Source organism: Aquarana catesbeiana, linkage group LG09, assembly GCF_042186555.1.
Source record: "Aquarana catesbeiana isolate 2022-GZ linkage group LG09, ASM4218655v1, whole genome shotgun sequence".
Classification (NCBI taxonomy): domain Eukaryota; kingdom Metazoa; phylum Chordata; class Amphibia; order Anura; family Ranidae; genus Aquarana; species Aquarana catesbeiana.
Genome location: NC_133332.1, coordinates 227,536,986 through 227,554,223, shown reverse-complemented (window position 1 = coordinate 227,554,223; position 17,238 = coordinate 227,536,986). Strand labels below are relative to the sequence as shown.

The following is a 17,238-nucleotide window of genomic DNA, read 5'->3' as shown; positions in this document are numbered from 1 at the left end:
AAATCTATCCCCTTTTTTGTAGATGCTATAACTTTTGCGCAAATCAATCAATATACGCTTGTTTGGATTTTTTTTTACCAAGAATATGTAGAAGAATACATATCGGCTTAAACTGATGAAGAAGTTTGTTTTTTAAAATGTTTTCTTTGGATATTTATAACAAAAAGTAAAAAATATTGATTTTTTTTTCAAAATTGTGGCTTTTTTTTGTTTATAACGCAAAAAATAAAAACTGCAGAGATGAGCAAATACCACCAAAAAAAAGCTCTATTTGTGGGGAAAAAAATAATTGTTTGGGTACAATGTCGCATGACTGCGCAATTGTCATTTAAAGCAGTGCCGTATTGCAAAAAATGGCCTGTCATTAAGGGGGTAAATCCTTCCGGGGATGAAGTGGTTAAAGAAAGCCCCAAATCTTTATTTGTGTATATAATGCCGATTCCAGCAGTATAGTACTACCTAATATTTACACTGCCCTCATAAAACCAGTTACATTGAAATTTTTATTTTTTCCAGCCGTTTTGCATGGCAGGTTCGAATCTGTTTAACTTCTAATGGCAATGCGAAGATTTAAATGAGGCTGTGCTTGTTTTGAAACCTTTGGCAAGCTAAGGGTCATACAGTCCAGATACACACATTATATATTATTAAAGCAATTTGCTCATTAAACATATTCTATTGCACTGCACCACCATGTAGGCATAAATGAGCAGTTACATTATTGTAGTACTATAAATTCTCCATAGGGAGGCACAGTGAGCCACCAACACAATAAAGCAGCAACACTGACATCCATAGGAGCAATTATTAGAGCATTCAATATAATTCAGCAACATGCAGAGCCAAATTATGTTGGCATTCCTTCATTCAAATGTGTTTTTATCATATGAATTTGTGAATATTATGATAATGATATGTATACATGGCACTTGCTAGCTAAACCTGGAAAGCAATAGTGCATGCTGGGTTCAGGCTGAAAATATACGGTTGAGTTTATTCCAAGGGACGCGCCTGGCTGGGATCTGTCCTAGAACATGAATATGTCTTACACAGCTATAATATTGGTCCATCCTGAAAATGACAATGTTCTAAAAGGTACATGTGCACCTTTCACTTCTAACAAACGCATTACTATTTTTTTTGTGAATGAAAAGGTTCATAATACAAAGAGACATGGGCAGATTCCTGCGAGTGGCTTCAAATCACACTCATTCCCCACACAATTTGTAGGAGTAAGAACATCTTGCTGCATCTACAGTATTTACACTGCTCAAAAGCAACACTTTTTAATCAGAGTATAGCATCAAGTCAATTCAACTCCTGGGGTATTGATCTGGTCAGTTAAGTAGCAGAGGGGGGTTGTTAATCAATTTCAGCTGCTTTGGTGTTAATGAAATTATTAACAGGTGCACTAGATGGGCAACAAAGAGATGACCTTTAACCACTTGAGGTCCGGGCCATAGCCGAATGACGGCTACAGCGCGGACCTCAATCTCCGGGAGGACGTCATATGACGTCCTCCCCTATGCACGCGCATCGCGCGCACCCTGCAGGGTGCGCGGTGTGCGCGCTGTGATCACCGAGTCACGGAGACTCGGATGATCACAGATCAGAGTAAGGGGCCGGTCCCGGCCCTTTACCATGTGATCAGCTGTCAGCCAATGACAGCTGGTCACATGATGTAAACAAAAGCTCGGTGATCGGTTTCGTTTTCTCCTCACGGAAAAAAAAGCCGATCACCGGCTCATGTCAAAGGGACATCGGTCCCAAAGAGGAAGGAAGCACAGATGCCTCATCTGTGCCTCCAAGTGCCATCTGCCAGTGCCCACAGGTGCCACCTATTAAAACCCACAAGTGCCACCTATTAAAGCCCACAAGTGCCACCTATCAATGCCCACAAGTGCCACCTATTAGTGCCACCTAGCAGTGCTGCCATCAGTCAGTGCCCAATCAGTGCCCAACACTGCCACCCATCAGTGCCCATAACCGCCACCCATCAGTGCCCATCACTGCCACCTATCGGTGCCCATCAGTGCCGCCTCATCAGCATACATCAACGAAGGAGAAAAATTAACTGTTTGCAAAAATTGATAACAAAATATAAAAAAATATATAATTTTTTAAAAAAAATTCTGTCTTTTTAAATTTTTTTAACAAAAAATAAAAACCGTAGAGGTGATCAAATACCATCAAAAGAAAGCTCTATTTGTGGGGAAAAAAATGATAAAAATTTCATTTGGGTACCGTGTTGTATGACCGCGCAATTGTCATTCAAAGTGCGACAGCGCTGAAAGCTGAAAATTGGTCTGGACAGGAGGGGGGTTTAAGTGCCCAGTAAGCAAGTGGTTAAAACAGAAATTGGTTTTACAGGTGGAGGCCACTGACATTTTTTTCCCAACTCATCTTTTCTGACTCTTTCACTAGTTTTGCATTTGGCTAGGGTCAGTGTCACTACTAGCAGCATGAGGTGATACCTGGACCCAATAGAGGTTGCACAGGCAGTCAGGGCTGGTACAAGGACTTTTGACACCCTAGGCAAAACCTCATTTTGCCACACCCCCCCTTGGCTCCATCCCCGACTCCACCCCATTTGCCCTGCCAATGTATACCCCACCTTTTTAATGAATTGCCCATCAAATGCATCCTCACCAGTGTCCATCAATGCAGCCTACCAGCGCCCATCAATGTAGCCTCACCAGCACCCACCAAATGTAGCCTCAACAGCGCCCATCAATGCAGCCTACCAGCACCCATCAATGTAGCCTCACCAGCACCCACCAAATGCAGCCTCACCAGCGCCCATCAATGCAGCCTCACCAGCACCCATCAATGCAGCCTCACCAGCACCCATCAATGCAGCCTCACCAGCACCCACCAAATGCAGCCTCACCATTGCCCATCAAATGTAGCCTCAACAGCGCCCATCAATGCAGCCTACCAGCACCCATCAATGCAGCCTACCAGCACCCATCAATGTAGCTTCACCAGCACCCATCAATGCAGCCTCACCAGCACCCATCAATGCAGCCTCACCAGCACCCATCAATGCAGCCTCACCAGCACCCACCAAATGCAGCCTCACCATTGCCCATCAAATGTAGCCTCAACAGCGCCCATCAATGCAGCCTACCAGCACCCATCAATGCAGCCTCACCAGCACCCATCAATGCAGCCTCACCAGCACCCATCAATGCAGCCTCACCAGCACCCACCAAATGCAGCCTACCAGCGCCCATCAATGCAGCCTACCAGCACCCATCAATGAATGTTTGTTTGCTTGCTTCCATTTATTCGGGACTCGGAACACAGACACAGTCCTCCGCTGCGCCTCTGAGACCATGGGGTTGATTTACCAAAACTGGAGAGAGCAAAATCTGGTGCAGCTGTGCATGGTAGCCAATCAGCTTGTTCAATTAAGCTTTAACAATAAAACCTGGAAGCTGATTGGTTTTGGATTGGTTGCAGAACTGCACCAGATTTTGCACTTTCCAGTTTTAGTAAATCAACCCCTATGGCTCCATGCATACTGGAGGTCAAAATAGCTTTTTCTGGACGCCAGATTGCTGGCAGAAAACGCTGGTTGAAAAACGCGCTTCTAACAGCGTTTTGTACTAGCGTTTATGCGTGTTTAGCGCTAGCGTTTAAGGACGTTTTTAATAAACATACATAGAGGACACTCCAAAAATCCCACAATGCATTCCCAAACTCCCACAATGCACTGAAAAAATAGAACGCTGAACGCTAATTGATGCGCGTTTATCGGCGTTTGGCGTTTTTTGTGGTCAGAAAAAAGTCACTTTGAAAGTGACTTTATGGCGTTCAGAGAACAGCTCATAAACTCCACTGCTGATAAAAGCTAAAAAACGTCCATGTGCGCATGGACACATAAGATAACAGAAATATAAAAAATAAGTGAAGCGCAATAAAAATGTACATAAATGAAAATAATGAGAATAAGGGAATATCTATAGAAGACAAAAATAAAAGTCCTTAATATCTTATGGATGGAATACACTCCCACTCTTGACTGAAATAGGACAGATAATTTCTTCTCAGATACTCTTGCAAATAAAACTGTAGGAAATTGCGCTTACCAGAAGTGATGGACCACTAAATTATAGGAGGTCATACGAGCCTGTAAACCAGAAATAACAGCAAAAACGGCTTGGTTGCCTTGGATAGTTATCCTCATCCGCCAATAACTCATGCAGGCTGGAGACCGTATGCTTCTTAATACAGCGCTCTGATTTTCCTTAACAAGACCCTCAGTAAGATGTATGAGAAACAACCTCGGTTGGATGCCCAGAAAATAAAAGAAAGGAGTCCTCTAAGTGCAGACTGTATGCTACTTTAATAAAGACCTCCAGGGCAATTGACATTAAAAAGCGCTAAAGCGCGGTGTAAAAGGCAATGATAGTTCAAAACAAACGATCCAGTAAGACACTCAGCTGTTCGTGTCCGAACAGCTGAGAAGGCTGCGGGTGACGTCACAGGTAGACTCCGCCCCCCGCATAAGATAACAGAGTGGAGTTTATGGGCTGTTAAAAAAACGCCCAAACGTCAAAAAAATGTCCGTTTATGAGCTCCAGTGTGCATGGAGCCTTAGTGCGAATAGAGCAGCAGCTGCCTGCTGATGCTGAGACTTAGCTGCTTGCTACAGAGAGAAGAGAGTAGGAACACCAGTGGCCGGGGGCCTTAACCAGCAGTGCGCCCTAGGCGGCTGCCTAGTTTGCCTAGTGGTAGCACCGGCCCTGCAGGCAGTTCAGCTCCTCCAGGGTGGCACAGCACAGTCTCAAGAGCATGGAAGAGATTGCAGGAGACAAGCAGTTACTGTAGGAGAGCTGGACAGGGCCGTAGAAGGTCCTTAAAGTGAAGTTCCAACCCCAAAAAAAAAAAAAAATTAGTAATGTGTTTAAAAAAAATTAGTAATGTTAAAAAAAAACATTTGGAGAAAAAATTTTTTTTTACTCACCTCTAAATGCCTGTTGCTAGGGGGTCCCTTGTAGTCTGCCTCTTTCGGTGCCTGGGCTGGTGACATCACTTCCCTCGGCGCAGGAAGGGAGATCGCCTCTCTCCCCTCCCTCTTGTCAATCATCTGGGACACGTGACCGGTCCCAGATGATTGCGGGGCCAGTGACAGCGAGTGGCACGGCTCGCGCATGCGCAGTGGGTGCCCGGCTGTGAAGCCACAGCCGGGCGCCCACAGTTAGAATGCCAGCGCCACGGAGCGGAGGGGGGGGACAAGCGGGGCTTCGATCCCCCGCATCGCTGGACCCTGGTACAGGTAAGTGTCCAATTAAAAGTCAGCAGCTGCAGTATTTGTAGCTGCTGACTTTTAATTATTTTTTTTTTTAAATGGGAACCCCACTTTAACCCATCAGCAGGACCAGTATCTGCTCATTTTTGCAAGGAGGAACAGGATGAGCACTGCCAGAGCCTTACAAAATGAGCTCCAGCAGGCCACTGGTGTGAATGCATCTGACCAAACAATCGGAAGCAAAGTTCATGAGGGTGGCCTGAGGGCCCAACATCCTCTAGTGGGCCCTGTGCTCACTGCCCGGCACTGTGGAGCTCATATGGCATTTGCCATTGAGCCCTTGTTCACATTGGAGCAATTTGGCATGTGATTTGACATGTCAAATATCATGCCAAATCGGCGTCAATGGTACCGTCCAAATCGGTGCAACACTGCATTTGCGGCGCTGTACCGATTCCCAAAAGTAGTTTCTGTACTACTTTTGGCAACTTCGGGGTGCGATTTCCATAGACATCTGTGCAGGAAACAATGTCTCTGAAATCGTCCCCGAAGTCAGGGCTGAACTTGCCCGATTTCATTCCCGCTGTGAGAGTGAACCTAGGCTGAACACCAGAATTGGCAGGTCCGCCACTGACACCCTGTGCTTTTCAGATGAGAGCAGGTTCACCCTGAGCACATGTGACAGACTTGAAAGGGTCTGGAGAAGCCATGGAGAATGTTATGCTGCCTGTAACATCATTCAGCATGACCAGTTTGGTGGTGGGTCAGTGATGGTCTGGGGAGGCATATCTATAGAGGGACGCACAGACCAGGCTAGACAATGGCACCCTAACTGCCATTAGTTATCGGGATGAAATCCTTGGACCCATGCTTGTGCAATGGGTCCTGGGTTCCTCCTGGTGCACAACAATGCCCGGCCTCATGTGGCAAGATAAGGCAGCCAGTTCCTGGAGGATGAAGGAACTGATATCATTGAATGGACCCCACGCTCGCCTGACCTAAATCCAATAGAACACCTCTGAGACATTATGTTTCGGTTCATCCGATGCTGCCAGGTTGCACCTCAGTCTGTTCAGGAGCTCAGTGATGCCCTAGTCCAGATCTGGGAGGAAACACCCCAGAACACCATCAGTCGTCTCATTAGGAGCCCTATGTTGTCAGGCATGCATATAAGCACGTGGGGGCCATACAAACTACTGAGTACCATTTTGAGTTGCTACAGTGGAAATTCAGCAAAATAGACTAGCCTGCTGCATCATTTTTTCACTTAAATTGTGTTTGTGAATTCAGCTGTCTGCAGGTTGATAATTTTCATTTCCATCAAACGATGTGGCATCCTTTCATTCCTAACACATTACTCAATCCATATCAGTATAGATGTCCAGCATGATATTTTTACCCATTGAGATCTGATGCTTTCAAAGTGTTCCTTTAAATTTTTATTAATGCAGTTGTATATTGACTAAAAAAAATCATTAAATGTATTTCTAAATCCAGCTACAGTAAGTGTCTTGGCATCAGCTTTTTGTACTCACGTGCAAATGTAGAACTCAGACTGGGGGGTGGGGAAGCACTAACACTTAATCAGGTATGCTGCATGAACATAAATGGACACAGAACATTCTGACAAGAGGAGAGAGCAGAATGATCAAAGGGAAGGAGCTTATCGGTTTACTGTTTCTTCATGGTCCTTTCACAGGCTGGGAGAAGGGAAATGACCAAGTTGTATTATCTGGTCACTGATCTGGCTGTGCTTGTGGGCAGGTACTAATTGCATTCATGTTGCAAGTATTGTAAGTTGCTGCTGGTATTTTGGAGTTACCTTGCTGTGGTGTGTCTGCTGTTTGGCCTGTTAGGGTTTCCATGGATGGGGTATTTAGGTGTTAGGGGGTGGGTCCCTGCGGCTCTTTTTCAGAGATTGGTCATGAAAAGGAGGGGGACCATACACAGAGAGATGTAGTGCTACACTGAAGGGGGTCAACCCTTGGCAGGACCCTGAAGCGGGACTGTTAGCGAACTACTTTACCTATATTGGGTAAGGACACCACAACTTAGCTCTAAAGTTTCTACTAAAAGGGAACAAACACTATGTACCCAATGATTGTTGCATTGCCCTGTGAATATTGAATGGAACTGTATGGAAGAAACTGTATTGACACACCTTTACTCAGTAAACTGAGTTGCTGGTTAAATAAATCATCTGGTCCGATTGTTGAAAATAACTAATGAGTGAAATCCTACAGTGTATGGCAGTGGTTTCTAAGTTGGGACCCACAGGCCAGATGTGGCCCTTTGCTTGCCTTTATCCGGGCCCTAGGGCACTATTCCTCATACTGACATAAGACACTACTCCTCCCACTGACACCAACAATGAGGCACTAATGTTGCCACTGTCACCAAAGACAGAGCACTATTCATCTCACTGACACCATAGATGGGGCACCATTCCTTCCACTGACACTAAAGATAGAGTACTATTCATCCCGCTGACATCATAGATAGGGCATCAAACCTTCCATTGACACCATAGATGGGACACTATTCGTTCTTACTGACACCATTGATGGGACACTATTCCTTCAACTGACACCATAGATGGGACACTATTTTTTCCAATTACACCATAGATGGGACACTATTTTTTGCACTGACACAATAGACAGGACACTATTCCTTCCACCGACACCATAGATGGGGCATTATTCCTAGGTTTGCCACCTCATCCCTTTAAACCCGAAAACATATTAATTACACAGGTTCTGAGGTTAATTTAATGCAGATAAGGCACTGAATTTAATTACCACCTTAATCAGCCACAGAACCTGTGTTATTATTATTATTATTATTATTATTATTCAGGATTTATATAGCGCCAACAGTTTGCGCAGCTCTTTACAACATGGTGGCAGACAGTACAGTTACAATACAATTAATTACAGGAGGGATCAGAGGGCCCTGCTCGTTAGAGCTTACAATCTAGAAGGGAGGATCAAATGGGACAAAAAGGTAATAACTGTGGGGGATGATCAGATGGAGAAAATGAAAATACAGTTGTTAAGTGTGGGTAGGATAGGCTTCTCTGAAGAGGAAGGTTTTCAAAGATCGTCTAAAAACTAATGGAGTAGGAGATAATCGGACAGATTGGGGTAAGGAGTTCCATAGGATTCTATTGGAATTAATATGTGTTTGGTTTTAAAGGGATGAGGTGACAAAACTATTTCTTCCACTGATACCATAGATGGGACACTGTTCCTTCCACTGACATCATAGATGGGACACTATTCCTCCCACTGACACCAATGATGGAGTTTATTCTTCCCACTAATACCAATGATGAGACACTATTCCTTCCACTAATGCCAATGATGGGGCACTGATACCAACACTGGGGCACCATTCCTCCCACTGACACCAACGATAGAGATTATTCTTTCATTAATACCAATATCTCCTGCTGCTCAGACATTATGTAATTATTTTACTCCTGCTGACCACCAAGTCTGAGGCCTTTTCTACTCCCACTACTCCCAGTGGCCACAGAAGAACAGTAAACTAGCCCTTTGCTTAGAAAGGTTGGAGGCCCCTGGTGTATGGGGACAGGGAACTAAGTGTCTGCTGATACATAAACTTTCTGAGTAATATAGGGAGAGAGAGCAAAGTAAAAGAAGGAGAAGCAGCAGGTTTGGGAGAAGAGACAGTGGTGGCTGGTGAGGTTCTGATAGAGCAATGGGTTGGTGGCTGCATTGTCTACTGTTCTAGCAACAGGGACCCTCAGTTAGAGCCTTGTGTGGCAGAACATTCATATGGACTGGGCCTGGACCACCAATGTTCAAGGCCTTGCAAATTATACAGCAGTTTCCCTCCATGCCATCAAGTTGAAGAGACAAGGTAAAGTGCTACATGTGTTGAAAAACTGGTGGAGGAAGATCAGTGTTCTATGCTATTGAAATAGCTTCATATTCAGTGCCGGGACAGGTGTCACTGGCAGGAAAAAGGATGGTATCTTTCTGGTGTAAGGCCTGATGGAACAGGCTAGCCTCCAGCCATGAGCGGGTGTCATCTCACACATTAAATGGTGTCATCATGCAAACACTGGAAATTACACAAATAGGGCAGTGGCATGCTGTTCCTCCTTACCATCGGAAGAAAAAGAGCAACCTGAACGACATGCTGTCTGAAAAAACTGCATAATTCTCAGGACTGGGTAAACATAATCGCAAATCATTTGGCACCTAAAACAGCTCATTCCTAGATTGTAAGCTCTAATGACCAGGGCTCTCTGATTCCCCCCTGTATTGAATTGTATTGTAATTGTACTGTCTGCCCTAATGTTGTAAAGCACTGCGCTATATAAATCCTGTATAATAATAATAATAATACATATTTAATTTCCCAATGTATTTAGCTATCTGCCCGGAGTTCAGCCTTAAGGCTGCTTTCACACTGGGGCGTCGGCGGTAAAGCGAAGCTATTTTTAGCGGCGCTTTACCGTAATTTTTGTAAAGATTTTCGGCCGCTAGCGGGGCGCTTTTAACCCCCGCTAGCGGCTGAAAAAGGGTTAAAATGACCGGTGGTTCGACAGCACTGCCCCTTTCAATTTCAAGCGGTGTATACACCACTCCTTCACTGCTCCAAAGATGCTGCTTGCAGGAGTTTTTTTAATGTCCTGCCAGCGCATTGCCTGAGTGTAAAAGCACTTGGGCTTTCACAATGTGACTGCAGGGGAGCCATTTTTCAAGCGCTTTACAGGCGCTATTTTTTGCCCAAAAGCGCCTGAAAAAGCCTCAGTGTGAAAGGGGTCTTTAGGGTAACTTCACTTTCATGGGGAGAAAATAGCAGCCATACAGCTATACAGCCACTCTGTCACTTACACACGCGGCGGATGGGGATCCCCCTGCCTTTACCACGGTTCTCCAATTCCATCAGGAAGCCCGATAAGGAAACTACCCATGGCACTGGCTTAAGGATTTTGTCACTTTTGGTTTCAGCTTGATGTGAACAAGCCGTTACTGACTTGTTAAAGCATCTGGACAAACCGATCCCGGTTTGATCAGATGCTTTGTAGGCCAGAGGAGAGATCTGGGGTCTAATAGTTCCCAGATCTCTCCAAAAAGAGGACCTGTCAGGGGCCATGCTATCACAAGGAATGTTGTTAATAAAGTTGATAAAAAAAATCCAAAAAGTTTGTGTTTGAAAACCACTGCATGGATACAATGCAACACCCAACATTTTATTATCTAGGGCCTTTGCTTACTATATATACACAGCGGGTACCATTTTTCTAGGTAAATATATTTCTAAAGGAGCTATTGACATTGCATTTTCACCACATGTCGGTGACAACCCATGCAAACCAAACATATAAAGAAACCAAAACAAATAAGTTCAGAAATTAAGCTATGTGTAAAACAATGGACTGACACAGGGAAAAAGTATTGAACACGCTAACTGAAATTTATTTAATACTTCGTACAAAATCCTTGTTGGTAATGACAGCTTCAGGACGCCTACTGTATAGAGAAACTAATCGCATGCATTGCTCAGGTGTGATTTTGGCCCATTCTTCCACACAGTCTTCAAATCTTGAAGGTCCTGTGGGCCTCTTCTATGAACTCTTATTTCTAGTGCTTTCCATAGATTTTCTGTTGGATTCAAGTCAGGTGATTGGCTGGACCATTTTAGCAGCTTTATTTTCTTTCTTTGAAACCAATTGAGAGTTTCCTTGGCTTTGTGTTTGGGATCATTGTCTTGCTGAAATGTCCACCCTCGTTCTTCATCATCCTGGTAGATGGCAGCAGATTTATATCAAGAATGTCTTGGTACATTTTTCCATTGATCCTTTCTTCAACAATGTGAAGTTTGCCAGTACTGTATGCTGAAAAACAACCCCACACCATGATGTTCCCACCTCCAAACTTCATTATTGGAATGGTTGGTGTTTATGGGGTGATGTGCAGTGCCATTTGACCTCCAAACATGGTGTGTATTGTGGCATACAACGAGTTCAATTTTGGTCTTATTTGACCAGACTATATTCTCCCAGTATTTCACAGGCTTGTCTAAATGTTGTGCAGCAAACTTTAAACAAGCTTCAACATGCTTTTTCTTCAGCAATGGAGTCTTGTGTGGTGAGCATGCATACAGGCCATGGTAGTTGATTGCATTACTTATTGTTTTCTTTGAACCAATTGTACCTGCTAATTCCAGGTCTTTCTGAAGTTCTCCACAAGTGGTCCTTGGCTCTTGGGCAACTCTTCTGATAATTTTTTTCACTCCTCTGCGAAAAGCACCTGGTCGTGGCCAATTTATGGTGAAATGATGTTCTTTCCACTTCCAGTTTATGGCCCCAATAGTGCTCACTGGAACATTCAAAAGTTTAGAAGCCCTTGTGTAACCAATGCCATCAGTATGTTTTGTAAAAATAAGGGTGCAAAGGTCTTGAGAGAGCTCTTTGCTTTTATCCATAATGAGATGTTTCTTGTGTGACACCTTGGTAACGAGACACCTTTTTATAGGCCATCAATAGAGACTGAACCAGCTGATATTAATTTGCACTGACAAGGGGCAGAATTACTAATTACTAATAGATTTCAGCTGGTGTCTTGACTTTCCATGCCTTTTTTGCACCTCCCTTTCTTCATGCGTTCAATACTTTTTCCCTGTGTCATTCCATTGTATTACACATAACTTCATTTCTGAACTTATTTGTTTTGGTTTCTTTGTATGCATGGATTGCTACCGACATGTGGTGAAATTTCATGTCAATAGCACCTTTAGAAATATATTTACCCAGAAATGTCAGAATTGGCCTGGTGGGCAGGTGGTTAAGTAGAGAGTTTACAGTAACGAAATTAAGTAAATTCCGGGAAATGCACACAAATCATCTTTCTGTACAATATACAAAGAAAACAAGTTTTCGATTCTCTATCATTGGTATCACACCCCTGCTTTTCAAAATACCCTCAACCTTACTCTTCCAGGCCATTGTTGGAGGTGTCTGCGGCACTCGTGGTCAGTGTTCTATATATACTGGACTTGTCCTAAGATATGCCCATTCTGGCTGGAAAGAGAAGTCCTACTCCACACCCTATTACAAATCTGTGTCACGCATGACCAAGCCATATACCTGCTTGGTCTCTCAACGCCTAATGTGCCCAAGACTGCCAGAAAGTTGATTCTATACGTTAACAGCCGTGGGATGCTTGATTTCCTCCCACTCACAGCAAACCCACAGCTGACAACACTTGGCTTATGCTCTTGTATTTGAGAGGTCAAACTTATGCATTTATCCTGCAATACATCCTGCATTGGACATTCTCTCCATTAACCATAGGAGATTTGCCAGTGATCGGATCTGATAAGTATAATTTACTTTCCTAGATACAGGGCTTTCACTTCTTCATATCATGTTCTTCATGGATTACAATTATTGCATAGACTATTGTGTGCTTCACCAGTGTGGTTAATTATACAGTGCGAGGGAGGGAGTCAAGGCATGAAGATTCGCTGAGGTATAATAGAGAACATCTGACCCTTAGTTGGTTGGGTCTTCAACACCTTTACATCTTCGGGAACCTTGAATAACTGGCCTCCTCTAGACCACTGCATCATACCAGCTTTGTTTGGATATATTCCATTCTACCTCAATCCATGTGTTCTTTTCTACAATCGGATATCAACTGTGTGTATTTTCCTTAATAGCTATAGCCAAGTACTGTGGCTTAAATACTATAGCATTGAATCAAGGGATCATACTGAACTGTTCCTTTGCAGGACCGTCCAAACACAATAATAAACCCTGCATATTATATCTGCCCATCCACTGGCAATCCTAGCCAGGGGCTCAGGGTGGACAATTGGTTTTTAATAGCATGAGTGATTTCTTGTTTGTGTGATGTGGTACCAATTTTTATTTTGCTAATCTTTTCATTACTTGACCAAAATAAAGTATTTTTCTAGTTAACACAGTGAGTTGAACCAATTTTTGTAATGCATTGTATATGAAGAGGTTGGAGCTCAAATCAGGTTTTTATTCTCAGTTATTGTGTCAAACTTATGGACGCCCTTAGGACCAGACAGAAAAATTCTCACTGTCTACGATGTGGGACCCCTGGACCTACTTTGAGGCTCTGATTTAAGACTTCTCCACTGGTTGTTTCCGTAACATAATAAATACCCTGCTTTTTCCCATATCCCCTTACTCACTTCTTTCTTTCCTCTCATTCTCTACATCTTTTCCCTGATTGCTCTAGTTTAAAATATTTCCTTTTTCCAATAATCTCATCCTTTTTATGTTAGGTTTTCCTCAGAATACAATAACTCTTTGAAAATGCTGTGAGAGCTGGAATCTAGGCTTTTGCCCATTAGGCCACACTTTCATTATCTGGATATTTTGGAGATCATGACATCATATGGACTGTTAACTCATTGGTTTTTTTTGTCAGGACTATTCTTTTCCCTCTCTATTGTTAGGTCCGTTATTCTTGGCCATAGCTATGATACACTTTTTCAAGGTTGCTGGCTGCCTAACCATGTGCTTGTGTATTCGCATGTGTGAAAACCATATCACGAGGGCTTTACTGTATTGTACCCATGCAAACATTTTATAATAAAAATTACATTTAAAATAAAATAAATATGTTACAGTGCTGGCTTTCCTAGTAAAAGGAGAGCCATTTAGATGCTGTGCAAATAGCGGTGAATAGGACTAGTTTGGAGGAGAAAATGGGTGGATGCAAACAACCCAATTACCGTAACTAAGTAATTAAATCAGTGTGTCTACCCCATGCTAGTCAATCCAAAACTTTATTTTACTGCCATACCTGCACAATGAAATCTGACTAATTGCTCTTGCCTCATTCTTTCGCTCCAGTTTTTATATCTCATCTTCAGCATAATTTATTTAAAGCACAGCATAAAATGTTTTTTTATTTATCTCCGGCCATCAATAAACATAGCAATAGCTGGCAATCATCCCGGGAGACTGCTGCAATTTAAACACCTCAAGAATTAACAGGATTAAAACAAATTACAATTCATATTATCTTGATGTATAGATTTGAGTTGATCAGCGCTTGATTTTATTTCATGTAATCAGAGAAAAGCACCAAGGACATAAACAGATTAGTTGTTTAGAAACCAACCAGGCATAGAATGCATGAAATCCATGATTTCTAAATAATAGGAGATCAAATGCAGCACTGAACAAGCCAAACTCCACACATGAGACGTTCCGGAGCAGGTGTGTTAGATATGGGCCTCCAGCCTCCATACATGGGTGTCAAGGTACACAATTACATTCGGCTGTATCCCTCACACCAGCAGTGTAATAAAGGTTCCTATGTCAGAAAAGAGAAAAAGGCTCATTGTGCAGTATAAAGAGATGGTTTATTTAGTCATATAAATATTGCACTTACAAGATAGAAGTTAAAAGCGAGCAGTGAGGCATATGAATCCAACCATGGACTCAGCCAATCAAAAACGTAGTGACGTCAAAGCTCCTGTGTTACCTGATGCATTTCCCCATAACAGGCATCATCTGGGGTGTATCCTGCATTACACTGCTGGAGTGAGAAATACAGCCGAATGTAACTGTGTACCTTGACACCCATGTATGAAGGCTGGATGACCATATCTAACACACCTGGTATGGAACGGATTGCTGGCGTGATCGCATCGGTCTCCTGTGAGGAGTTTGGCTTATTCATTGCTGTATTTGATCTCCTATTATTTAGAGATCATGGATTTCTGGTAAGAGGCTATATTGTATTCACTACATGTGTGGACTACAATATCACTGGATTTGTTTGAGTTATCATTTGATTAATTCACAGGTTATTCTGAGAGGAAAACTTTTGGAATTCTTTTGGACTTTATTAAGTGTCTCACCAACACTTATTATATGTTTTTTTTCCAGATGGCATTTTGATCATATTTGCACCCATTCATTCACTATTTTTATGATTGTTCAGTTTTCACTTATTTTTTTATCACCTTCATTTGTGTGTTGGGATAGATTAAGTAGACAGCGCAGTCTTGTATTATATTACCATTTACATTTTGTCTTTATTCTGACATTTCAAGCGCTGCAGTCTACTTTATGTATCTACACCTTTTTTCTGAGCGCAAGGTTTATTTGTATTTAATAGAATGCATGAAAGAGAACATTATCAGGGTCATTTGGTGTAGCATTGACTATGGCCTCGCAGGGTGAGAAAAAAACAAAATTGTAATTGGAAAGGGTCATGTTGATGATCAGGCTGTTTATAAACCGCTAGGGGATGATTAACGAGTGGCTAGTCATGTTTAAAGGGGTTGTAAAGGTAAAATTTTTATTTTTTAAAAATAACAAACATGTTATACTTACCTTCACTGTGCAGCTCGTTCTGCACAGAGTGGCCCCGAACCTGGTCTTCTGGGGTCCCTCGGCGGCTGTTTCAGCTCCTCCCCGCAAGCATTTACCACCTTAATGCGAGCTCCCTCGCATGGTGGTTAGTGCTTGCGGGCGCGCTCCCGTGATACAGCCGGCGGCTATAGCCGCTCACTGTATCACTCTGCCCCGCCCCCCAGCGCGCCGCGTCATTGGATGTGATTGACAGCAGCGCGAGCCAATGGCTGCGCTGCTTCCAATCCATCCACTGTAGCCAATCAGCGGCCAGTGTGAGAGGAGGAATAGATGTCGGGAACGCGAAGCTGACTTTCGAGGCGTCAGGTAAGTAAAACGGGGGGGCTGGGGGCGGCGGTATTGTCAGAAGTTTTTTCACCTTAATGCATAGAATGCATTAAGGTGAAAAAATTTTTACCTTTACAACCCCTTTTAAGGTAAAAGCATTCTTTGTGAAAGAAAAACAAGAGAACAGATTAATTCGATTGCCTGAACCCCTACACCTTGCTTCCCCTCTGCCCTGTTCACCCACAAAATATACCATATTTCCTGGTATGGAGGAGCAAATGACTTTCTCCCTCTCTGGGTGTGTGTGACCATTTATCAGGCCTTATCACTGTCTCATAGAGGTGGCAAGAGAGTTGGTAGCCCTGTGCAATCTCCAAACAAAAGAATTTGTAGATTACACAGAGCTTCTTCTACTTCTGTTGGTGGACAAAATGAAGTGAAGCAAAAGGAAGGTATGTATAAGTAGTCCTATTATATGACTCACCTCACCACCTTCATGCCATTTCTTATGACCTCCAGATCCACAGAGAACGTTCCATTGGAGTGTGCCACCAGGTTTAGATCACAGAATTCAGCCTAAAAATCGAATATAAGAAAGACACTTATAATCTTGAAAGGATATTGTACAGAAAAGATTTGTAAAACATATGGCTTATTGTATAAAAGTAGAAACATAACTCTAATATTTGCAAGCAACTCCAGCAGTCTGCAGTAATCAAATCTTTGTAGACTTTTGCGGTTTAGTAAACACACTGCTCAAAAAAAAGAAAGAAACTATTTTATCAAGAGTTTGTCTGTAGCCATCTTAGCTCTAATAATTATATATAAAATACCATCTTATAATTTACTGTTTCAATTTTTTGCTGTGATAGCAATATAAACTATACTGTGTAGCTGAAAATAAAATAATATATTAAATGTAGTGCTACCCCCCCATAGGAGCTGCTGGCTGGGATGGGTCCTCTATTCTTTGCTTCAACATTTTCCAATAACCTCAGCTGCTCTAAGACACCAGGTTGAGTGAACAAACAATATCACAAGAAAATCACTGAAAGTAATACTTAGTACCTAGTAGTAGCGATATATAAAAAAAAAAACAAGCGTCAAACCAGGTAGTAAAGGCAAACTTAATATATTTTCACCCAATATGGTTGGTAACTAGGCAAGCAAAAAATAGACTAAGGGTACTTAGTACACTGGGGCGGCGGGTCCGTTAACAGCTAGTTTTAGTGGCGCTCTACCATCATTTTAGCTGCGATTTTCGGCTGCTAGCGGGGCTCTTTTAACGCCCCGCTAGCGGCTGAAGAAG

The 17,238-nt window shown here is 42.8% G+C and overlaps 1 protein-coding gene across 4 annotated transcripts in view; it reads right to left on the bottom strand.

Moving 5' to 3' along the window:
- Nucleotides 1–17,238, bottom strand: part of SYN1 (synapsin I) — a 277,136-nt gene that overhangs the window by 159,471 nt on the left and 100,427 nt on the right. For all 4 annotated transcript variants that reach the window (XM_073599890.1, XM_073599887.1, XM_073599888.1 and 1 more), the window contains exon 3: nucleotides 16,414–16,505. In XM_073599890.1, coding sequence (XP_073455991.1) covers nucleotides 16,414–16,505 — 92 coding nt within the window. The remainder of the gene's footprint in view (nucleotides 1–16,413; nucleotides 16,506–17,238) is intronic.